Source organism: Physcomitrium patens, chromosome 10 (genome assembly GCF_059467195.1).
Source record: "Physcomitrium patens ecotype Gransden chromosome 10, ASM5946719v1, whole genome shotgun sequence".
NCBI classification, from domain to species: Eukaryota; Viridiplantae; Streptophyta; class Bryopsida; order Funariales; family Funariaceae; genus Physcomitrium; species Physcomitrium patens.
In genome coordinates this window covers 1386930-1412738 of record NC_143419.1, presented here as the reverse complement: position 1 = coordinate 1412738, position 25809 = coordinate 1386930, and the positions used below count along the sequence as shown (strand labels likewise).

Below are 25809 nucleotides of genomic sequence, written 5' to 3'. Positions count from 1 at the left end.
TGTCTCTTTTACTCCATCTTATTATTATTAGAGTAGCATATATTGATTCTATATTGTCCAATTCTTATGCCACAATCGAATCAATATATTAATGGCTTAATGTGAAGGATATGAATCTCAAAGAAAGAAAATCTTCAATACACTCTTGTGTCATTGAAGAGAACTAGAATGTCATTCAAAAGATGATGTAATATTAATTAGAATGGCTATTGCCAAAAACAAGAAGACTAAAAAGTCTTAAAATAAGACTAAAGACTAGAAAGGCGTTGACAAGAGTGAAGAAGGTTTCACTCTTGCGTCCATATATATTCTTAACTAGGAGCTATGTGGTGATGTCTTATAGAACCTCCAAAATGTGTTGACTTTGCTAGCCACATGTCTTAACTTGCAAGGCAAGTTATCGATGTATATGCCACATAGTTAGCTTATTCCATAAGCTATTATAGGGAGTTAACTTGTCCGACAAGCTATCAATATGTTGTCATGTTGTAACAAGATTATATGATAAAAGATGATAATATGGATCTTATTATAGAAGAGCCAAGTTAAAAGATAAAATAGAAAAATATAGATAAAAGATAAGAATGTAGTAAAACTTTTAATAGTAGTATTGCCTTTTTAAAAATATGACTTCTATTTACTTTATAGGGCCATAAATAAGACAAATTAAGGTAGATTGGAAAAGTAAATAATATAGGTATCTTTAGGAGGAAGTTAAAAGTAAATTCTAGTAAAAATTACCTTAAAAAACTAAATGTTGGTACCCGAGGAGGGCGAGTTATCAACCTGGGTTGAAATCAGACCTTGAGGCACAAAACTGAGCACTTATGGCAACTCAGGGATTCTTTTGCAAATCAAAGAATGGGGTTTGATAGCAATATGGATAAGATTTCAATGAACATTGGATTTGGGTAATTTGAATTTGTAATGACTTTGTAAGAGATTTACAAAGTCAAGTTTGTTTTCAGATGACTTGGATTTTATGAAATGAAATAGAGTTGAGGTTTCTAGTGATTTCAAGAGTTTTGTAATAGATCTATAGGTAAAATTTTGTAAGTTAATGGTCATAGTTGTGCTTAGTATGTGTTATGAATCTTAGCTTGATCTAATAGTTGAATTGGAGATTATTGAGGTTTAAATCTATCAAGATCTCAGAAAGTAGAATTTTAGATTTAGTGAGGATTTTTAAGATTTCTTGCAATCTATTATTTGGATTGGAGTGAAATTTATGTGAAAAGATATTAGACTTATTTTTCTATTTGTATGGAAATTTTGAGATTAATTAAATGGTGAAAAAGAGAGATATTGGCTCTAGGAGATTGACATCAAGGTCAGAGAAGGAGGCCCGCCAATATCTGAGCATGTTTTTGAGGCTATCGTCTATTTAGTAATTTCGATCATTTTCAAAAAACTTTTTTACTTGTTTTCAAATTAATTATTAAAAAGCATGAAAATTTTGACATAAGATGAATGGTTCATTCATTAATAATTGAGATATAAATCTGTTGTAAGAATTATTAGGATTTAATTTAGGATTTGGTTAGGGTTTAGGATTTGATTAGGGTTTGATTTAGGATTAGAATTTGGTTAGGATTTGATTTAAGATTAATTAGGATTTGATTTAAGATTTAAGATTTATTTAGGGTTTGATTTAGGATTTAGGATTTTATTTGAATTTATTTAGGATTTAAGATTTAATTAGTTTTTGGCCTAAAGTTTAAATGAAGTTCAATAGGATTTTAACTAGGATTAAATTAAGATTGAATTGAGATGTATTTGAGATATATTTGTGATTATTCTAATATTTCTTTAAGATTTCTTATTTTTTCTTTGTAATTTGTTTGAGATTGTTTTGAATTTGATTAAAGCTTGCTTAATATTATTTTATTCTAATTAGAATTTAGTTAGTATTTTATTAGAGTTAGGATTTTATTGTTGCAATTTTTATTCTACCTTCCACAATTAAAAGTCCAAAGTATTTTTAAGCAAGACTTCACGTATTACAACAATGTTATTAACTTGTTGGCTAAGTTTTTATCCTATAAATACATCTAAAGCCAAAACTATATCTATGAAGCTACTAAGAAGCTTTTCTAGAAGACTTTATGAAATTAATCTATATTTCTCTACTTCTACCTAAACATATAAGTAACTATTGGAATAAATGTATATGTTTGTGGCATTATCCTCTCTTCTCGACACGAGTTCCACAATGAGCGGTCTTCATATGTTGAGGAAGTTCAAGATGCAATAAATTATATTTTCTACATATTCTCATCTTTTCTATCTTTGAAGATGGTTGATAAGCCCTCTCAGCCATCAATAATGTCACATACTAGGGTGAGAAGACCACCTTGTTATTTGGTCATTGTTGAGGTCTTCATAACTTCCTTCAAATAAAACATTTGAAACATCTTCAAGAGTTGTTCTTACCTCTAATAAAATCATGAAACATAGGCAGTCTCTTCCAAGGTTGTAATATCAAATACATTGTATCTTGCCATCTATTCAAGAAAGGACATGTTATTCTTAAGGATCTTCATTTCAATATAGTCATCTTAAACGTTGTGAAAATTACAATGTTTCATCTAATAAGTTCACAAATGAAAGCTCTTGAGTTGAATGTACTAGTTATTGATTTTCCATCTTCTTAACATTGCAAATAATTTAGAAGCTACAAAGAAAGATAGAAGGTAGAATGTTATCTTTCTTTGATCTTGTTTCTTTCATAGCAAAGATTTGCTATTCTTCATCTTGGTTTTGATGGATTTTGTTGATGAAAGGCTTCAATTGTCTTCACTGTATTTGCAAGATTCTTTAATACTACCTATGTGCATTCACTAATATCATATTTGTGCCAATGAACAAGATATTCCAACCTATTTCAGCGCCGCCTTGAGTCTAAGACTTCTTCTACCTCGAACTCTTGATTATTATTCACTTCTATAGAAGGAGGTGACATTTGTCTTCTTTTGCAAAGATATTTACTATCTAATATGTTTCAAGAAGGGATATGTGAAATAAAAAGTAGATCTTTATAGACTGTGGTAGATGTAATCAATAAGCAACATGATTGATTTGTTCACAAATAAAAAAAGGTCTCAACCTAAAATAGTCAAAATTGTACAACTTGTACTGTTCCTGAAATCTTCCAATCTATGTTAGTTTAAACCTTCTTGGGATCTATCATAAAGCCTTTATTAGAAATGATATATCCTAAAAAGTCAACTTGAATAATGTGGAATACATACTTTTTTAACTTGGCATATAATTCTACATCTCTAAGTTTCTGTAACACGTGATGAATATGAAGTTCATATTCTTCTATATTCTTAGAGTAGATTAGAATGTTATCTAAATAATACATGACAAAATCATCTAAAAACTCATAAAAAATATCATTCATAAGATGTTGAAAAGCGGTCAGTGCATTTGTAAGTCCAAAAGGCATGAAATTATATTTGAAATATCCATACCTAGTTTGAAAAGCACTCTTCTATTCATTTCCTTCTTTGATACAAACTAAGTTGTATGCTCCTTGTAGATCTATTTTGATATAGATCTTTGCTTGATTGAATTGGTCAAGAAGTCCTAAAATCAAAGGTAAAGGATACCTATTTTTGATGGTGATCTTATTGAGTCCTCAATAATCTAAATTTATTTTTAGAGATCCATCTTTTTCTTTATAAATAAGATAGGAGCCTCGGCTAGAGATTTAAAATGTCGTATGAAGTTCTTTGCCAAAATTTCATCAATGTATTCTTTTAATGCACCAAATTCATTCTGCAATAAGGTATAGATTAGTCCAAATGATAGTTTGGTTCTTTCTTGCCAATCAATTGAACAATTATAAGGTCAATGCTCTTAAAGAATATCTGCATTCTTCTTTTCAAAAACATCTCGGAATTCTTGATATTAGTTAGAAATACTAATTGACATTTTTTCATCATTAGAAATGGACATAGCATATATAACAAAAGATAATACTTCTTTTAGATCATGCATGAAAGCTCTTGTATCTATTAATAAATATTTGGATATAATAGACTTATGTACTTCTACTTCACTAATCCGATCTTAGATTATACTAACAAAAAACTTAAGGTTACAAGAAATCCAATCTATTTGAGGATTATATTTTTTTAGTCGTGATAATCTTAAAATAATCGGATTAGAAGGAGATCTTATTACATTAAATACTACTACGATGTTATGATCTTTAATTAAAGATGTTTAATTAAAGATGTTTAAAATAATTATTGATTAAAATCCAAAACGTTATGATCTTTAATTGATAAAGATCATAAATTGATAAACATCATAAATACTACTATAATATTATGATCTTTAATTGATCTTTAATTAGATGTTATGATCTTTCTTATAAAGATAGGAATTTAGTCTCTATTATTTATTCTTGATCACTTTCTCTAAATGTAGCCGTAAATACTTCTAAGAATGAATTAAAATCATTAAGAAGTCGTGAATCTTTTTCCATCAAAGGTGCAAACCAAGAAAGAACACTTTTAGATAAAAGTGCATCTATAAAGCTGAGTTGAGTAAATCCATCTGTATATTAGAAATGATGTAATCTTAAGTAGAACTTAACTTGTTGTAAAAATCTTCAAAGTTTTGATCTTGTTCCATTAAACTTCTCGGGCATACTGATTTTTGCTTCTCCTGAGTTTGTAGAAGTAAGACCCTCTAAATTTGATTATGAGGCTGATTGACTTTTTTTCTTCAACTGCACAACTTCTTGATGTAGATTCTAGACTTCTTTCATATCTATAGAAATAGTGTTCCTATGGTTGATATTGGTAATACATGAAACTTCCGCCCTAAAAGTATTTACAAGCTTGTGAAGATCTACAATAGTTATAAATCTATTCTCACTTCCATTAGGAATAGCATCTATAATCTTTCCTTTCATAGACAACTCAAATAAATCTAAAAACTTAAATTAGAAGAAGATAATCTGCAATTTCTAATAGAAATTTCTACAAAGAGGGATAATCCACCCTCTTTAAGGAAAAGGTGATGTCTTATAGAACCTCCAAAATGTGTTGACTTTGCTAGCTACATATGTTAACTTGCAAGGCAAGTTATTTATGTATACACCGCATAGTTATCTTATTTCACAAGCTACTACATGGAATTAACTTGTCTCATAAACTACCAACATGTGGTTAACTTGTTGGCCAAGTTTCTATCCTATAAATACATCTAAAGTCAAAACTAAGTCTATAAAGCTTCTAAGAATTTTTTCTAGAAGACTTTATAAAATTAATCTATATTTACCTACTTCTACCTAATTATATAAGTAACTATTGGAATAAATGTATATGTCTATGATACTTAATTCCTTGGTTTTTGCTTTATGACAAAAATAACTTATTTTGTTTTGTAAGTATTATTTTTACAAGAAAACTTCTTATCATCAATTAGTAAGATTTTCTATCCAAAAAATAGAAGATGTCTTCATCAAGCTCTTTGAAGTTGTTATTTTCATTAGCCATAACATTGGCTTAATTTGGCTACAATTGATAATGAAATTAATTGAACAAACAAAATTATTATTCAATTGATGTAAAATAATTTGAGACGATAAAATATATGTACATTCTTATCATACTACTAAGCTCTCTAATATGAAATATGGCACCAATAACTACATTATTAGCAATTATAAATGGTTCAACAATAAATTCTTCTTTCATCTCAATAATCATGAAATATGTGAGTAAAATAATAAATAAGATTACACAATATATTTATAAGTATGTACTTGATTTTTGTAGTATTTTTTTATTGCAAGAAATTCAAAGTGTTGACTTCTTAGACAAGAAAATATTGGTACATGTCTTGTTATCTAAATTATTGAAGTAGAATTGAGAATATAATTCTTCAATATTTTTTTCACATAGTGTTTCAAATAAATAATTGGCTTCTTTGAGTAGATGATTTATCTTAAATAAAAAATTTATAAAATATTGTGTCTCATAGCATCAATCATTTTTTATTTTTTTTAAGACATTCAAATTTTTTTTAAACTTGCAAGAACAAAATAGTTGAGGCAAGTATTTCAAATCATGCTAGATTTTAATTCTTATTCATTATATTGAGGCAAGAATGAAACCTTCTTCATTCTTATGAATGTCTTTTTAGTCTCTACTCTTATTTCAAGACTTTTGAGTCTCCTTGTTTTTTGGCAATAGCCATTTTAGTTCAGTAATATATCATTTTTGAATGACTTTCTAGTATTTTTTAGTGTCACAAGAGTATTGAAGATTTCTTTCTTTGAGATTCATATCCTTGACAATATGATTGGGCAAAGTTTTTTAAACAAGCTTTGCATATGGCTATAGAGAATTTATCTATTGCTCAATATTGTGACACTTTATGATATGCTTACATTTATAGTAGAGCTTATCAATCTCAATTAAAAATATTTTTTTAAAAAAATTATGTATATTTATAACATGAAGTATCTACAATACTTAATATTAAGGGAGGGCATACAAATTTATGTATAAAGAATGTATTGACTAATGATATTTTATTGTCAGAAGGTAAGGATGGACAAGAGTGTCGGAAGCATTCAAAGAATTGTGTATCTTATCATCTTTTTATTGATCACTCTATACATCTTGAATTAGCAATTGTAGTAATTGATCATCCTTATTTTATATGTTATTAGAAGAAAGAGGCTACGACCATGATTTTGTATGATCAATACTAACACGGGTGGCATATGACATGTTTGACACCACCTCTATTAACTCTCCTTTCATAAGATTGGATTTATCCTTCTTATAAGAAGTCTCCTAATCATGCTTCATATTATGATAAAGATTGAATATTTCTTCTATTGTATGTGTTACACACTTTGGTCATTTAAGTGCTACAATACTAATTTAGAAGAGTAGTATTTGGGTACAATATCATTGTAGTATTCATCTTCAATGATATGTATTTTGTGGTCCTAGTTGATTAGAATGACTCTTAATTAACTAAGAGGGAGAGAGAGGGGAAGGGGGGAGGGGGGGGGGGAGAGGAAAGAGGGCACTTGAAAGTATATTGGATGTACATTTGCATTTGGTTTAAATTACATATTTTATGATTGAATTATAGCACTTAATGTGTTGTATTTAGTGAACTTTGTTTATACAACAACTATCATGTAATATTGCATTGGATATCAAATCACATTGGATGTATGTAGTTTAGTTTGGTTAGTGGTTTTTCATCGATTGATAGTTTTTTTGTTAGTAGATTTGTTCATATTAGTTAGGATTTGAATACTTAAGTGGAAAAAAATTCTTGACTTAACATTCTTGTCAAATCAAATCTTGTAAATGATTTTGAAAGTGATTGAACTTATTATAAAGATTTTTTTAGTTATGGTATTTTAGCAATTTTATTAAAGCTTTAGGATTTTTCTTATTTTTATACTTCCACTCTTAGATTTCTCCTTTGTGCTATGAGAGATAGCTTGACTTAGTTTTGTATAGATTTCTAATCTTTCTTTGAAAGTGTATTAAATGTGTACTTGTATTTGATGTAAATTATATTTTTTATGATTGATTTATAGAACTTGATGTCTTGTATGTAAAAATCTTTGTTTACATACCATCAAAGACATCAATTATACTTAATATACTCTTTACGGATAAAAAAAATAAATTATGTAGATTTTGGAAAAAAACTAAAAAAATTAGAAATTAAATATTTGTATGTGCTATACCACTAAAAATTCAAAAGCTTTACTATTATATGATTATTATTACTAATATTATGTTTTTAATCTATTTAGATTTAAAGAATTATATATTTTTTTAAAAAGCACAAAAGTACTTTTATATTCAAAAATTGATTTGATCTAATTTCATTAAATATGATCAAAATCTATAGATTATATCTTTCAAGAAGTTAGAAATATATCCAAATAAATAAAAATAATTTCTTAAGAAAAAAATAGAACCTAAATAGAAAAAAATATGATTAAAATGAGATGAAATTCATAAATTAAATGAAATTCAAGAATACCACATTGTACCTTTACTATCTATGAAAAAATGAGAGAATATTATATATTAGTCTTATACAATAAATTAGTTATTTTTACATCTATCTAAAAAAATATTAGGATATAAATTTCTTTTTGCTTTATAATTACTACTTTATAATTACTCAAGTAATTAAAAAATTAGATATATCTTATTTTGTATCAATACTGAAATAGAAGTGGGACCAAAAGCATGATGCACAATACTAGATTATTTTTTAAATACAAAGAGAATCAAGTTTTCATGACCAAAATTTCATATAAAAAAATATTCATTAAAATTTTTGTACAAAACCATGAATAGAAAGATATTAAATGAAAAAGTAATAAACTAGTAATATTTACTTTCAAACATGATTTTGCCTAAAAATATTTAATATACACTAAATTATTTTTGAATTTTCTTCAACAAGAGAAGAAATTTTTTATCAACAATCATATAGTAATAATTATAGGTGGCAAAGAAACTTCCTTAAGTAAACCCACATAATATTGGTTACTTAATGTTTATTTATTTGTTTATAATTGTAACTTCAACATTCAATACTTGACTTTAGATTCAATTTTTTTTTTCAAATCAATGAGTATTAAACTATTCCATGTTAGATTCATGTAAATATGTATATGTATATAGTTAACAAACTCTATGATAAACTCACACATATGGCAGAACTTGCATGGTCATCAATATTCTTTGTTTTTGGTCATTAATATAATATTAGTATTGATAAAATAATAATCCATTGTGTTGTCGAAGATAGCAATGATAAATGGATAATAAAGCATTATGAGCCCAAATTTCACTGCTCAATGAAATTGATGCCACACAATAAGATCAAAAGGTGGAATGGAAGACCTTTCAATTGTATAATTATTAAGTTAATTCAAATCTTAGTGTTTGCAGTTCAATTAACTTTAAGTCTTCCAAGAAATGGTTACTAATACTTATAAAAAGATTAAATGAAATTTACTATGGTCTTTCAAGGCTATTTCCATGATGTCTACTTAAATCTCAATGGTTTATTCAAGATCATTTGTATGGTCTTTAACTACTAATTTTTATGTGATTACAAAATTACAATTAATTAGAGTAAATAAATAATTAATTAGTTGAAACTTAAAAATTATAACTCCTTAAATAAATTATGATAAAAGTAATTGATTAAGTAATTACCATTAATCCATAATAAAAGTAAAAATCTTAAAGATTAAATTAAAAATAAAAGTTAAAAGTAAAAGAGAGAAGATTAAAGGTTAAATGTTAAAAATTAAAATCCAAAAGTTGAAATATGAAAGTTAAAAATTACTATAAAAATATAAGTAAAAGAGGGACTAAAGAAACAAAAGCGAAGGTACCTTGATAATGCCTAAAAATTGAGGGCAGCAAATCCATTCTGCTCCAAAACTTGCCAAAAATCGTAATTAGCTCTAAATTGAATGATTTTTAGTTTGTTGCAAAGTTAACTTAAAGACGCTCTTGCTCCAATAAATATAAATTCAATATAGTACCTAAGCCGCGAGTAATGCTCCTTCAAAGGTGAGTGATTAAGATTACAGCGGCAAGAAACCTCCCTCCTTTTGGAAATTGACCAAAAATTCAATTTATCTTTAAATTAAGAGAAATTTATGCTATTAGAAGTTCAGCTTTAAGATGCATCTATTTTAAGAATTTCATAATAATCCAATTAGTAGGCACTGAGAAATTCCTTTTCAAAAAAGGATAATCTAAACTGGCAAGGCAGCCGACCCCTGCATACTCAAAATTTCACCAAAATTTTGCTCTTACTCCAAATCAAGCGACCCTTACCTTATTGGAAATCTAAAACTAAAAGCTACAACCACGAAACATTTCACATTGAAAATCATAAAATTAAATGATTGATTGAGGAAAATCCAAGGATCTTAAAACCCTTTGAATATTTGGGAGGCCAAGGGAGCTATCTACCACAATGAAGTATGTTTAAAAATCCAATGACCATCATTCACTACTCAAGATCCATGCATACACAACCAAAAAATTCACAATGAAATTAAAAATCAAAAATAAAATTAAGATTAGGATTTAGAGCCAAAATTTAATATGGCTTTGTCTTTCACCAAAAGAAGAGAGAGAAAGGGCTTGAAGAACCAAACCACTCTTAAACAATTGAGCGGTGGCTTGTGGAAGGGCGGTCACATCTCTACCCTTGATCTCTAAGATTTCTAATGTAAATCTATGGCCTTCATTCATCAAAGAGCTAATTTTGTTACCATGGTTGATGGCTCTTGTAAGTGATCAAATAAAGTACTTTTTGATAAATTTAACTTCACCATTGTATTCAAAACACCTTTTTATACCAAGATCTACTACTCATATGCCTTAATCCATGCTCAATTGTAATTTTTATGAAAGTTTTTACTTATAAGGATTTTGGCAATTTTTGTAAAATTCTTCAAAATGAGAATTTCATTGCTCCACTTGTATTTTGAAGGAGAGAGTGCTGATCTTATTTTCTTCAAAATTATGGATTCTAGAAGTATGGAGTTATAGAAGAGTCATGTTCTTCAATTATAGTTTGTTGGCATACCAATTTTATCAATAATTAAAAAGTAAGATCACATTACTCTTCTTAATCTCAAACCAAATTGCCTACATATTGATTGAACTCTATAAAACCTCAATATACATTATTCAAAGGCAAGTTATATAGAAAAAGATTAATATTTGGAATATGAAATGAAACCATAAACTTGTGATTTTAGATGCTTGGTTTGATGATATCTTAGACGTATTTCATCTCTAAAAATTTAAATAATAAAGTCACAATTTAGTTAGACAAATTGGTACTAACAACTAGAAAGAATCTATATTATAGTTGGGAGTGGTCTAATGGCATTGCAAGTAAGGGAGTTGAGATCAAAGAGGTCATAAATTTTGTCCCAAGTATCAATGAGTGCATCCATAACTTGAATTTTTTGAGTTGAATATCAATTTTTTAAAATAAAAAATTAATCAAGTCAAAAAGAGTATGGACCCCTGCTACACACATCAACTATAGCTAGAATTACCTACGAATTTTTACTTTTATTTTTATACAAAAATAGGATATATTTGATGCATTAATAGAGTGGGTCATGATACAAGGATTGACAACTTAGCTCCTAATACCAAGTAGATGGAATAAGTGTCTTAAGTTAAGTTAGGATTTATTTTATATTTTATTTCTAAATACAATAGGAAATTTTTTACATTCTCAACATCTAGCTATAAACCTTCTTTCTTATATCTTAGATTAATTAACAAAGATTAGAAGGATTTTTTTTTATAAAAATAAATTAGAATTTACATAGGATAGTTAAATCTTTAAGCTTCCTAATTTTGATATTAAGCTACTTTGAGTATAGTCAACCATGCATCACAAAATCTCTATGCTCTTAGATCTCTATACATTTGGGAAAGATGGCATTGTATGCAAATATGTCCAAAAGAAATCTCATAGAAGTACTACAAGATGAATATATAATAGACATCAATCTACAACCTCAAAAAATAGATATTAATAATATCTTCTTTATCAACAATCTATTAAAATATTATATTTTTTATTATCTTGTTTGAAAATGTATTTGGCACCTTATTATAGATCTCAAAGATTTTAAGGATTAACTCAATTGAATTCCAATAATCCTTAATCTAAATATTTGATTGATATTAAATTCAAAAAGGCCATTTAAGACAAAAAAATTTACAATTCTAAAAAAAATTATTTGACAGCCTATTATAATTTTAATAATTTTTTAAAATATATAATTTTTTAAAAGTTTTTAAAACCTTAAATTAATTAAAATATTTGTCACTTTGAGGTAATTTTTATTAAAAACTACTTTTTATTCCTTCCTAAAGATGCCTATGTAATTATTATTTTTCTAATATATATTTTTTTTTCTTCTTATTTATGCTCCTATAAAATAAGTAGAAGTTTTTTTTTTTTTTTTTTTCTTTTAAATTCAGGATTAATACTAAACTTATTTAATTCTTTCTATTTTTATCTATATATTTTTAAAAGATAATTCATATTTTTTCCTTTTATATCATACTTTTGTTATTACTTTTGTAATTGCAAGCTAATGAATCATTTTTTACAAATATTATCATAAGATTTTCCTTTAACTAAGGTTTCAATCATAATATTTTTTTTAAAATATTTTATTTCTTATAAAAGAAACCTCTATATCAATAGCCAAAATACAATTAGAATTGTAGAGTAACAAACCTATAAAGCTTTGCAAGAATTAAAGTAGTGGTCTCTTTTTAATAGTTTTTTTCAAAGGGATTGAACATCAAGTTATCATTTTTTTCTTTTAGCAATATAGCAAAAAATTAAATTTGAAAAATTGGTAATAGTATGGCAAAGCAACTAGAAATATTCTTAAAAGAAAACGCCAACAATTATATTATTCCAGATTCTAGATTTTCCATTGCATTGGATCTTAGTCAAAGATAAAAGCCTTTTTTTTAGGATCTTCAATTATTTAATATTATAAATAAATAAATTAATTAATAAAATTATAGATTATAAGTTTTTATATATTAGATTTTGATTTTGTTTTAATATCAATTACTATAATCTATCTTAGACTACAAATCCTAAAATCTTTTTATTTTGATACACCTTAGCTTTCCATTCTTTGGTCAATATTAAAAGTTTATGTGTTTTGTTTATTTGGTCTCGCATCATTGTAGAATCGAAATTTAATGTATTATTTTTATTTATGTGAGTTAGTTGGGTACATATAGGAAAATTAAATTCATTAAAATATTCCTAAAAGATACTTTTTGACTAGCTAGGATTTGACAATTTTAATTCAATTACGTGATTAAAATCATTGATTGCTTTGTAATTAAAATGTTTGTTGTTAAGACCTATCAATAGATAATAGAAAAAAAGTTGTAGAAAGAAGAACAAGTATAAGTGAATAATACCTTTAGAAAGAAAAAAAGAATATTATTTCTATTTAATATTTTCTAATTACTTTTGAATTGGATTAGTTGGTGCTAAATTGTATTTTGATCCAAATATATATATGTATAACCAAATATATATATCTTTTTTAATTATCCTATTAAATATACAATCTTTTTTTTGGCTTAAAGATTTATTATTTATATTTCAAGATTAATTGTACTTATCTAAGACTATAGAGCTAAATTTTCTTTGATATTACATTCTTATATTAGAAGTAATGAGCCAAGATGCCAAGCCAAGGTCCTTATATTGATTTTCAAGTCGAATTAATCCAAAAATTGTCATTATTTGACCAAATTCAAGTTTTAGAGACAATATTTATTCAACAAAGAAAAAAAATATATCTAACTAGAATCAAGTATTCATAGAAAATTGCAAAAAAAAAATATGTATTCTTTCACAAATACAATATTAGAGCTTCTACCTCTATTTGAAGTTATAGTAATTAAAAAAATAATAATTAGATATTATTCCTACCTTATCTCAATTCCTAAATATGAAGCCAAAGATTTTATTTTTTGATATAAGAGGACTCAACAACTTTTCTAAAATAAATCGACTTAAAAAATTTATTAGATTTTTTTACACTCTTTGTAGCATACTTTTTCTTCAAGAATACATATTAAGCAAAATAAATGCCAAAAAATTGAGTCAAAAGTTATGAAAAGATGTTAAATTTTATATCTTGAAGGTTTCATTAAGATTCAACTATTTAAAAGATAAAGTCAAGAAGGGTAGGATATTTGTTCTTATCAATTCTTCTAGTATGAATTTATTTTTTCTTATTAGATTATATTTAGATAATAGGATCTGATGGCTTATATTCAAAAGTCAGTTGATTAAAAAAATAGATATTGCTAACATCTATGTCAATAAAAGAACTATTTTTTTTTTTTAATCTACAAAAAATCTTTTATTTTTTTATTCCAAATAACTTGAAATGGATATTAAGAGAATAGAAGAATATAACAAAATAAGCAAAAAATAAATCTTCTAATTTTAATAAAGATCCATCTATTATAGAAATTATAATATAGGAAGGACTTAAAAATCATCTTATCTTTTAAATATATATATATATATATATATATATATATATATATTTTACATAACTTGATTAAATTTTTATAGAACAACAAAAAAATGGTATAAGAGTTTTAACTCAATTAGACCAATTTTACATATTAATATGTTTATTTTTTTAAAAAAAATTATTAATATATCAAATTAAAGATAATTCTTCTCTATCCAATCGTCTTTCTATTATATTTTCTATTTTATTATCTCCCTCTATATATCTCCTTATATGCTACAAACTAAAATTTTGATTCTTAGATGAAGAATTTATACAAACAGTAATTCAAGGAATATGGAGCAACTTCAAAAATACTTCATTTATCTCAAAATTAAAGGAATTCATTAAACTTTTAAATAATATTACATGACCAAAACAAGAGAATGTAGAAAAAAATACAAACAAATATGTTGAAGCTTATTAAAAAATAATTATTCTAAATTTTATGCAAATCTCTAGAATCTACCTATATAAGAAGAATTATATTATTATTAAGATATCTTTTCCACATTTGTACAATAAAAAGAAAAAGAAGAATGTATAAGGATTAGAATTAAATGGATTCTCAAGAGTAACACTTGCTCAAAAACTTATTTAAGGAAATTTAAAAAATGATTATTTAAGAAAAATAGTTATTACTTCAAAGATGTTAATAAAGTGAATTAAACTTAAAATAGAAGAAGATAAATAGATTTAGAATTCTTTTTAAATTATTAGTCAAGAAAATTCTTCTTTTTATAGATGGTTCTTTTTAACCACTATAATTATTAATCTTATATATTATATTGATCAAAAAGATATTCTATCTAAAAGAACCATTTAAAGTAGAAAGTATAAGATTTAGAAAAAGTAAGAAAAAGTAGATACATACCTATTGATTATGAATTTAGATATTGTCTTGTAGAGCTTTCAATATAAACATTGATATTGTAGATATTTGTTGGTCCAAAGTTCTTAAGTTTAGAGATAATAGAATTTTATAAGAAAATTGGTCAAATCTAGTAGTCAAATCTTAAAAGTCCTTAAATCAAATTAACTTAAATCAAATCCAATTTATAAGTCAACTCAATATAATTAACTTCTATAAAAATAAATAAGTTGAATCAAAACCGTCAATTATAGAGAATTCTATACTAATTTTAATTACAAGTGAGATTAAAGCAACATCACTCTCATTGGTATATAATTAAAAATAATAATAAAATGATAAATTTAGTTTACACTGAAAATAATTAGATGAGACATATTATTTTAATAAGATAACTAAAATATTAAAAAAATATTTATCTTTTATTTTTTATTTATAATATTTTATTTAATTATGGCACCTAGCTGACTTTGTTAGATGATAAATCTATTGTTTTGACTTAATTTATTATAATATAGAAGCCAAATTCTTAAGTGGATCAAGCATTTCTAACCCACTTTATATTTTATACTCCAAATGTTAATTAGGTTTAGAAGGTTGAGTTATTAGGTGGATTGAATATTTTTGATCTACTTTGGACTATTATTTGAATTCTATCAGATTAGATTTTATTAAATCATATCGTAAGTAAATCCTAAAAAAATCTTAATAAATCAATATTAAAATTAAAAAACTCTAATCAAATAATAAATAAAGCTTTACCAAAAAATAAGTAAATTATAACAAATCCTAATGAATCCTTAATCAAATCCTAACCAAATCCTATATCAATTCTAAAACTTCATTACTATTAATTAAATTGTTGATCTTACTTTTAAAAATTTATATATTTCAATTTTTAAATCAATAATAATTATACAAAATTTAAAGAGAATTAAATTTACAAATTAGGATAAAATGCTCATAATCTGTTAAAATATAAGTTGTTGTCTTTATCCAATATTGATGTTAATCTAATTAAAACAATTTCTTCTTATTACATTATTTACTTGCCCTTTAAATTTGGATTTTTTTAAACCAAGTTCTTTATCAGCTCACAAAAAAATCATTTCAATCCATCCACTAAATTGCTTAAAATTGTAGAAATCCCTATTAATCCTTAAAACTTAATTTCAAAGATCTTAATCTAATTAAATTTTAATATCTTTTGATTTGACCATTTGATTAATTTTAAATCCACAAAACACATTTAAAGCAAGTAGAGTCACAACCTTACAAAGTTTTACTTGTTGATTTCCTACAATGCTTTTGGAATTTTTTAAAATACAATTTTTTATTTTATTTTATAAAATCTTGAATTACCTAAAACCATCTTAATTTTGTAAAGCTTTCACAAAGTTAATGTCCACCCAAATGTGGTCACAAAGAACTCCGCCTAGATCAATGCTAGTAGCATTGATGAAATGTGGAGTTTCTTGTCTGGAGCTTTCTGGTTTAGAAAGAATAGAAAGGAGCACTCCTAGCAAATGTTGGGAATAGAATGAAAAGATACCCAAAACACATTCAATCCACACACGCATGCGACCTTGCAGATAATACGTTGTTACTTTTATTAAACAGAAGATTAAAAATAACACGCCCATCTTTTTGTGAATGTGCGCGGGGCCTTAAATGTCACGCACCCTAACAAACTAGTGGTGTTCAATTAAATCATCATTTGTGTTAAATCAAATTAGTTATGTGTTGAATGTGCACGCTTGTATTGGAGGCGTGCGAGTGCGTGTTAGCTCATCCGACCTGGAAGGTTGTTTTTCAACATCCTCCCTTAGACCACTAGCTCCCGATACTAGTGGACTATAACATCAAAAAAAAATTGCTTAATGAGCAAGCTCGATGCTTGGCATTGGGAGCAATCCAATGCAGTTTCAAAGCAAGGAGAAGCGATCAAAGGATAGTGCTTTTATGAGCAAATCAGCCAACTATGCCGTTGTGTTGACATGTTGGATGTAGATATCACCCACATGTTGGTGTTCTTGTAGGAAATGGTAGACCACGTCGATGTGTTTTGTTCGACGGTGGAATTCAGGGTTGTGAACTAGTTGAATTACATTTTGGTTGTCAGAGAGAGGCGTGTGGCTTGGCTCTGCTTGTAATGTAGGTTGGCGAGTAGCTGACGATGCCAAATGTTATCCTTCATAATAGATCTGGCTGCCACATATTTGGATTCGATAGTAGAGGTAGAAATACAATTATGCTTTCTACTACACCAGTAGACGGGTGTTCCGTTGAGCAGGAGTAGCGTACTTGTGCAGGACTTCCGATCTGTGACATCCCCAGTGTAATCCGCATCTCCATACCCTTCGAGTAACATCGTCTTGGTTGTGCTGCTAAAACACAGTGCAAAGGTGGAGAGTGCCCGCGAGGTAATGAAAAATTCGTGCCACCGCTTGGTAGTACTAGCGTTGTGGGCTTGCTGAAAACTGAGCTACGGTGTTGACCATATAGCTAATATCAGGACGGTTGAGGGTTTGTGCATGTATGAGGCACCCCACAGCAGCAGAGTAGAGAAACGATGGTGGAAGGGATTCTCCGCCATGGTCGAGCTTGGTATTGGGGTCACTGGGTACACTCACTGGAGCGCATTTATTGAAACCGAAATGGCTCAATATCCGTCGGAGGTACATTGCTTGATGGATGAAAATGTGTCCACTGGTTTGGAGGCGAAGGATGTGAAGCCCAACATAGAGGTCAGCGTTTGAGTGGGTGATACCAAAAAGTTGTTCCAAGTGATGCACGAGGTCTTTTAACTAGGCCGTTGAAAGGATGTAGCCAAGCCATCGTCCACAAAGAGAGTCACAATGAGTCGCGGCTCTGACTTCGAAAGATAGATGTAGGGATCTGCCTCCATTACTTCAAGGTCAAACTTCATGAGAAAATCATGGAATGTCTGATTCCAAATCCGCTTGGACTGCTTTAAGCCATGTAGGCTCTTGAGCAATAGACATACCTTCTGCGAGTTGTTTCGGCTCATGATCTCGAATCCCTGCAATTGTTGCATGTAGATCTCCGTGTCAAAGCGATCTATGGAAGAATGTTGTTTGTATATCAAATTGAATTATCGGCATGCATTATTGGGGTGCGATGGTGAACATCATTCGAATGGACTTGTATTTTAATACGAGGCTAAACATCTAGTTGTAGTCAACCCCGAACTGCTGCGTGTACCCTTTTGCAGAAGGCGTGCCTTGAATTTTGTGATGGTTTTGTTGGAATGTGTCTTAACCTTATAGACTCACTTACATCATACTAGATTTTAATCTGGAGGTAGGAAAACAAGCCGCCAAGTTTCATTTTTCAAGAGTGACTTATGTTCCCCCTCCATTGCTTTTCTCTACTCGGCCGCTTCGAGGCTTGCGAGTACTTCATAGGTACTGGGGTCATCTAGGATGTGTTGGCTTGAGGTAAGACTAACAAAAGTGTTGGGAACTACGTAGTCTCGCAGGTAGGTTGATGAGAGCGATGGAGCGGCATGCGGTGAGTTGATCCTGGTGGCTGGGCTTTGAGTTGGTGAATAGGTGGGAGATTTGTTGTTTGGCTCACCTGCGCTTGACTCCCCAAAAACTCATCCTTCAGTTGCTGTCGGTGTCTCTGTTTGCTCCAGGTACTTCGAGGTTGGTAGTTTCGTTTGATTTGCTATTGGATCTTGTTGAATTTTGCTCACATCTAACTGTGGTTCAGTCAAAGACTACTGGACGGAGGAAAGCCCTGAGAATTCCACAGGAGTGCTTTGCCCGGGGAGTGATAACTTATCAAAGATTACATTGCGGCTTATCATCATCTTCTGCTGTTGCATATTCCAGAGTTGGTATGCTTTGGTGTTGGTACAGTATCCAACAAAGATGGCCTTTACATTCTTTGGATCTAATTTGCTCCTTCTTGCCTTTGAAATGTGAATGTATATGGTGAATTCGAAAATGCACAAGTGCAACACTATTGGCACTCGTCCGATCCATAGCTCGTGCATGGTCCTGTAGCTTCTTGTTCAAAAGATTGTATGGTTTAGGAAGTAGGCGGCGGTCTGGACCACCTCTTCTCAAAAATTTAGGCTCAACTTTGTTTATAACATTGCTTGCACACACTCCATCAGTGCGGGGTTCTCCCTTTCGGCACTATTGTTCTGCTCTAAAGTGTGGGGGCTGGTAATGTCATGTTGGATGCCCAAATCGACTAAAAACTGTGTGAAATCTTGGCTCAACAATTCACCCCCTGCTGCAAGGCTTCTCGACTTCGTTTCCTATTAGCTGAGAAACGAGTGCGTAAAGATCTTTTTTTTTTTTTTTAAACACGTCTGACTTGTATCGGATGCAATAAATGATTCTATACCCCAAAAAATCAACTTTGAAGAGGACAAAGTAACATGCTTTACCTAGTGAAACCTTGTCCATTTGGTCTGCATACATTGCTATGGAAAAACTCACCTGGTTTTTCGGCCCTCGGTGAAGATTGCTACTTCGAGAATGTCTTCCTGAAGTTCTTTCTCATTGCATAGCCCTTGCATGGAGTCTTCGGCACTACATGGCTCTGCAAGCCCAAACCGTGAACATCATTATAAGTGTACATGTGCACGGTCACGGCATTATGCACATGCTCAAACATTTCAAGCCACACAGTTAACCTTCTTCTCTGCGTTTTTCTTTGCTCCTCCCTTTTGAGTCCCATTGGTGCTTCTTGTACTTTTGCTTGTTTTTCTTTTTTAAATGGGTCAATTGAGCTCTTCATGTTGGTGTTTACCTTGGCAGGGGATGCCCACTAGTATTCTGAGAATTTCGTAGTTCGATGGTAAGGGAGTGGTGCAGTGGCCCCTTCTATGCTTGTAGGAACTGTAGTCGTTTTGGGAGGTGCTTGTATATTGGCTTGTCCCGTTTTGAATTCTATCGTGCTCACTAAGGATTTTGTCATGCCTTTTGGGTTTGAATTCATCTCATCACATCTGCTGTGTGCATCCCGTGTTGTGGCAATGTGAGCTTGGGCAGCTTGGCATTCGACCTTGAGTTCTAGTTTGTATAATTTGTTTAGTCGGATCCCTATTAAAACAACTTTTTTTGCCCCTCAAGACTTGTGATGTAGCATGTGCGGCGAGTGTATGTAGTAACAAACACTTTGTCAGCTGCTTGTCCTATGAAGAAAAGGTTCTTCCACAGTTTCAAGTTGTAGATGGATGTGCGGTGGTTTCCACGCCTTTTCAAGTTTGCATTGAATGTTGATGCGATCGACTCCTGAGACCCTAAGTCGTCTGTAGTCAGTGATCATCACGGGCCATCGCCCTGGGGGGTATAGACTTTAGCAAAACAAACCAATCTAATCGGTCTGTCATATGGTCCGTCGTGTCTCCGTCCATATACCAAGCTTCGGAGTCGTCGGCAGGTTCGTTAGCGTGCACCATGAAAGCCGTGCTGTTATCCTCATCAAATTCTTTGGTAATGGTAGCGTTTGCCTCACATTTCTTTTGCCTATGCCATTATTTTTCATCTTTTCAAACAATCTGCTCTTGTTGTCGTTGGGACATTCACTCTTCCAATGCCCCCTCTTTCCAAATTTTCGGCACTTGGTTTTCTTTTTGAGCTTTGAGATCCAAGCAGATCCTCTCCTTCTCTCTTTGGCGGAGAGGGGTCTTTGATTTTGATTTGAAACTTAGCCTTGGCTTCGACTGGTGAAGAAAGCTCTCTTTGTCTTCGTTCATGCCCTCTTGAATCTTGTTTCGGCTTTCTTCCTTGAGCAAGCGCAGTGTAAGGGCTTCTACTGTTTGCTCGCTCCTCGGGACGTTGTCTCATGCTGAGAAGAGATAACGGAAGCGGTGCGGCAGGGTACTTAGGATCTTGCAAATCACGGCTTGATCCAAGATAGGCTCTTCCAAATCGTTTAGTTGATATGCAAGTTGCTCAATGGTGCTCATGTAGTGAATCACCTCAGTATTAAACTTCATCCGCATGTCAAAGAACTGCTGCTATAGTAGTTGCACGTTCTCTGTTGCATTTTGCTCATGAACTGTGCACAGTCATCGCCACATTTGGTTAGAAGTGTAGCAATTCATTAAACGAGGCATGAGTTTTTTTTTTTTTTTTTTTTTTTTTTTTTTTTTGTATCAATAGCAAAAATCAAGAAGGATTGGCATGATGCGTCCTTATTGGCTCATTCCTCCTCATCAATGAAGGATTCACTCGGGGTAGTTCCATTCACTATTTCCTGCAGTTTCTTTGCACGGAATAGGATGCTCATTTGGAATTTCCAGACTGGGAAGTTATCCCCTATGAGCTTGTCGATGTGCGTTACACCAATGCTGGCTGCGACTGGTCTAAGCGAGGACTGCGAGATAAGAGATGGTAGGCTAGTGGCTGTCTGGCTGCGAGCAGATCCGCCTGATGTCACTTTCTGGGCTAGACCGAGTTCTGAATAGTGAACTGCCTCCATTCTAGCGAGAAGAGGGGAGGGAAAAAAAGAGGGGCAGTGAGGCAGTTACTTGAGGAGGAGGATGCAAAGAGGTTTTGAGCTTGCTTGTCTCTCGTAGAAAAAGATTCGTCTCATGATTCAGAAGAAGGCGAAGAAAAATATAATACTTAGAGAGCAAAATGGTGGCAAGAAACGTAGGCCCATAATATACTGAGAATAAAATGAAAAGATATCCAAAACACATTCAATCCACACACGCATGCGACCTTGTAGATAATACGTTGTTACTTTCATTAACAGAAGATCAAAAATAATACGCCCATTTTTTCGTGAATGTGCGCGGGGCCTTGAATGTCGCGCACCCTAACAAACTAGTGGTGTTCAGTTAAATCATCATTTGTGTTAATCCAAATTAGTTATGTGTGGAAGTGCGCGGGAGGCGTGCGAGTGTGTGTTAGCTCATCCGACCTGGAAGATTGTTTTTCATCAGGTTCGGTGTGCTAGTGGCAGGACACGCGTGCAATGGACAATATCAGTGTTCATTACCAGAGGGCTTCGTTTCCACTTGGAGGAGCACCCTACATCTTTGGCACTGGCCCCCGATAAAGGGCCCAGCAACTTGGGCATCAGTAAGTGGCGAGTTGGGGTCTTTTTGCTTGTCCCGCGACTTATGGTCAGGCTCTGTGTGTGTACTCCGTTACTCTAGCAATCAACAATTGTGGCATTCAAAACTACGTGGCTATGAAGAGGCTGAAGAGGTCTTTCTTTTTCCAAGTCTGAAGTTCAATCTGATCTCTTAAGAGGCCGAGGTGTCATTCGAAGCGGTGGATCGTGCGTGTTTTAGGACAGCTGCTTTGTGGCAAATATATTTTTGCGCACTTGTTGGACGTCGGAGGATAGTATTGCTTTCAGCAAATGCAACGGGTCATTTTCGAATTCGGTTTGTAGACTGGAGAGGGATGTTAGGAACCTAGATTGTGATTCGCATGCAGTGAGTGAGTCTTGATGTAAGGTAGGACTGCTTGAGGAGTTTCCTTGGAATCGATCAACCAAAACTTGTTGCGGAGAAATCTAAATTTGTGAAGAAGTGTGGCAATTTTGGCAACATGTCTCCACCAAACAACTCCTTGATGCAGTCCCACAATGTGATAATTGTGGGGAATGGAGACCAGTATGTAGTCCTAAGCCATGGGTTTGGATCTGACCAGACGGTGTGGAAATACGTCTTGCCGTATATCATGAACGACTACAAGGTGATTCTGTATGATTTGATGGGCGCTGGAAGCACCTCCGCAGATGATTTCAGTTTCAATCGTTACTCCTCGCTTCATGCCTACGCGGACGATTTGCTGACTATTCTGGACGAACTGGAGATAAAGAGCTGTATGTATGTTGGCGCCTCTGTGTCTGGAATGATCGGTTGTCTAGCGTCGATTGAGCGGCCCGAAGTGTTTAAGAAGCTTATTTTGTTGGGATCATCGCCCAGGTACTTCCAAATCCACTTACCCTCACACCAACACAGTCGATGAACAGTATTTACTTGAGGTACTTGAGTAGAAGGGTTTTAGGAAATTTTCTCGTCAAATAAGGTCTGACGTCCATCTTCAATACGCAGATACTTGAATGACGTCAATTACTTTGGGGGATTTGAACAACAAGATCTCGAACAAATTTATGGGGATATGAAATCGAATTTTAGATCATGGGTGACAGGCTTTGGAGAGTTGTTGGTGGCAGCCGACCTCCAGAGCCGAGCAGTGCAGGAGTTCTGCCGAACATTTTACTCAATCAGACCCGATATTGCATTAAGCATTACGAGAACCATCTTCCAGAGCGACTTGCGCTCCACATTGCCACTCGTATGAAGATTTCACAAAGACTTCTTTTTTGTTTGTGTATGTTTTTTCTGCTTCTTAGTGAAGCTTATTTTGGTTCCTTATTCTTCAACCGGCGTTCCATGAGTGAAATTACACCGTACTGAAATTATAGGATTTTCGAATTTGAGATGAATGTTCGTGGTGAACGTTTATTCTTTGCAGGTGAAAGTGCCAGTGCATCTCCTTCAAACCATGAAGGACATGGCGGTGCCGCTACAGGTGGCGCACTATTTGCAACAAAATTTGGGCGGGTGGACGACCATGGAGATTCTAGACACGGAAGGCCACTTGCCGCATTTGAGTGACCCTGGGGTGGTGATAGCTGCGCTCTTGCGATGTTTTGCATCATGATCTATGAAAAGTAACTCCCTGAAAAAAGAGTTCCCTAAAGTTGGAGGAATAATATCTCCAGCAGCGATTCTTTCTGCTTGTTCACCAGAGCATGCCTGCGATGAAGTCGCTCACTCACAATGGATGCGTACAAGATTCCAGATAACTGTCGTTTCATACTTCACTACAAACCTTGCGGCTGTGACCCATGCGGTCCTGGTAACTCTCTCAGATCAGAATCTCTGCATTTTATGCAATCAGAGAGAGTCTATATAGAGTTGTGTGTCGCAAGGCGAACACGCCGATTTTCCAAAAACTTCTTTAGAGGCTAAATATCTAGGAGAACCCCATGAACTGCCCAGTTGAAAAGGTTCGATTGTGGTTACAAATCATTCATTCGCCTAGCTGTGGCATAGTAAAGCGAACTCAATTTATTTTTTTCTATTACCCATGTACATATTACTACGGGCCGATCAACCAACATCCTCGTTAACTCCCACGTAATTCCCCCTTAGTCTGGACCTCCGCTCTCGGATTTGTTTTGCTGTTGAGTGATCGTTTCTACCGAACTTGAATACGTGATCTACTATAACCATTGGCTACGTAGATGGTTTGAGTTTCAGATCGTCGACACCTGAACTTTGCAAAGTGAGAGTTCGGCCGGTGCATACTAGGAACTACCATGGAGCTATGATGCTTTGATTGCGTGCGAAAAATATAGGGGAAAAAGATGCTAGAGACACTCGGAATGCAGATGTTACGATCTTCATAATGTAGTGCAGCTCTTTGTCTTTCATGGTGTGGGCTGGGTTGGGTCCATCAATCGGTGGACACGCGGGAGCTTGACCGAAGAGGAGCTAGCTGGCCGCCGTGGTCTGAACTCCGGAAGTTGGGTGCCATTGAGCTGGATTTTAATTTTTGGCTTTTATCTTTTGGCTTTTTCCCATTTTTATTTTTGTGTCTGGGCCGATGGAGACTCATGTCCTCGTCTCGTTTCTTTTGACTGAGATTGTCTGCTTCTTCACATGATCAGCTCGAATAAAGTAACATTCCCTTGAAAAAGTGAGTTATGCAATTCCTAGGAACCTTTACATGCAAAGAAGTACATTCAAGAGGAAATATATATAGGGAATTGTTAAATTGATCCAAGCATTTACTAAATCAACCCACTCATTATCATTGGTTGAGAATCTAATTTTTTTATTGGTTTTTGACCAATACAAATTTGACAAAGGATAATTTTTTGATGATGGTTAGGATGGATAGGTTGAGTTAATAAATGATTCAAATACAAGTATATGTATATATGTAATTATGTATTATATAAATAAAAACAATACAAACATTTGTTGTTACTCCCTATCTCACTTGTATAACAAGTGGTTTTATAGATAACATCTCGAAAGATAATAAATCACTATTTATGACTTCTATATGAACAAGTTTAGTTTTTATTACTAAAGATATACTATCTATTTTAATAAACTCTTCATCTAAGAAATAAGCTAAGGCATAGGCTCAGTGATTTTTAGGTATTTAATAAATAGCTAAATTTGATAATATCTTGGAGACATGCTTTTTATAAGCTTCATAGATATAGGTTTGATTTTTTACATGTTTGTAGATGATTGATAGGTTAAAAATTGGACCAAAAAATTGGCCATATGTCACAAACATATATTTTTATTCCAATAATATCTAGACAATAAGAATATATAAAAGTAAATAGAAGTAGATAAATTTGATAATATCTTATGAAAAAACTTCTTAAAAGCTCTGCAGATGCAATTTTGCCTTTATACATGTCTTTAGATAATTGATAGATTAAAAACTTGGCCAACAAGTTGAACATGTAGCACCCATATAAGAAGCGTGGCTTACAAATTACACATATGTCCTTCAAGTTGGATACATATTGGAGGTCTTATAGATTGTCACTATGTAATTCCTAATTAGATAGTAAATATAGAAGTAAAAGTAAAGCCTTCCTCACTTTTGTCAACTCTTTTCTTGCTTCCATTCTAATTTCAAGAGTTTTTAGTTTCCTAGTCTTTGATAATAGCTATTCTAGTTACTTTTTGAATATCCATATTTATTTTATTTATTTTTGTTATCTTTCTTTGAAAAATATTTCATATATT

General features: G+C 31.5%; 1 protein-coding gene across 1 annotated transcript; it reads left to right on the top strand.

Annotated features, from left to right (window-relative positions):
• Window positions 1-22084: 22084 nt before the first annotated feature.
• LOC112287396 (karrikin insensitive 2 receptor CA) lies at window positions 22085-24172 on the top strand. Its single transcript, XM_024530335.3, has 3 exons — window positions 22085-22947; window positions 23077-23320; window positions 23501-24172. Exons 1-3 carry the CDS (start codon window positions 22568-22570, stop codon window positions 23687-23689), a joined length of 813 nt encoding a protein of 270 aa, XP_024386103.1. The 5' UTR covers window positions 22085-22567; the 3' UTR covers window positions 23690-24172.
• The last annotated feature ends 1637 nt before the right edge of the window (window positions 24173-25809 follow it).

Bases quoted from the DNA above. Each gene is read 5' to 3' on its own strand.
- LOC112287396 (XM_024530335.3), top strand. From the start codon at position 22,568: ATGTCTCCACCAAACAACTCCTTGATGCAGTCCCACAATGTGATAATT. The intron at 22,948-23,076 runs GTACTTCCAAAT...TTCAATACGCAG, and splicing joins TTGTTGGGATCATCGCCCAG to ATACTTGAATGACGTCAATT. The intron at 23,321-23,500 runs GTATGAAGATTT...TATTCTTTGCAG, and splicing joins TGCGCTCCACATTGCCACTC to GTGAAAGTGCCAGTGCATCT.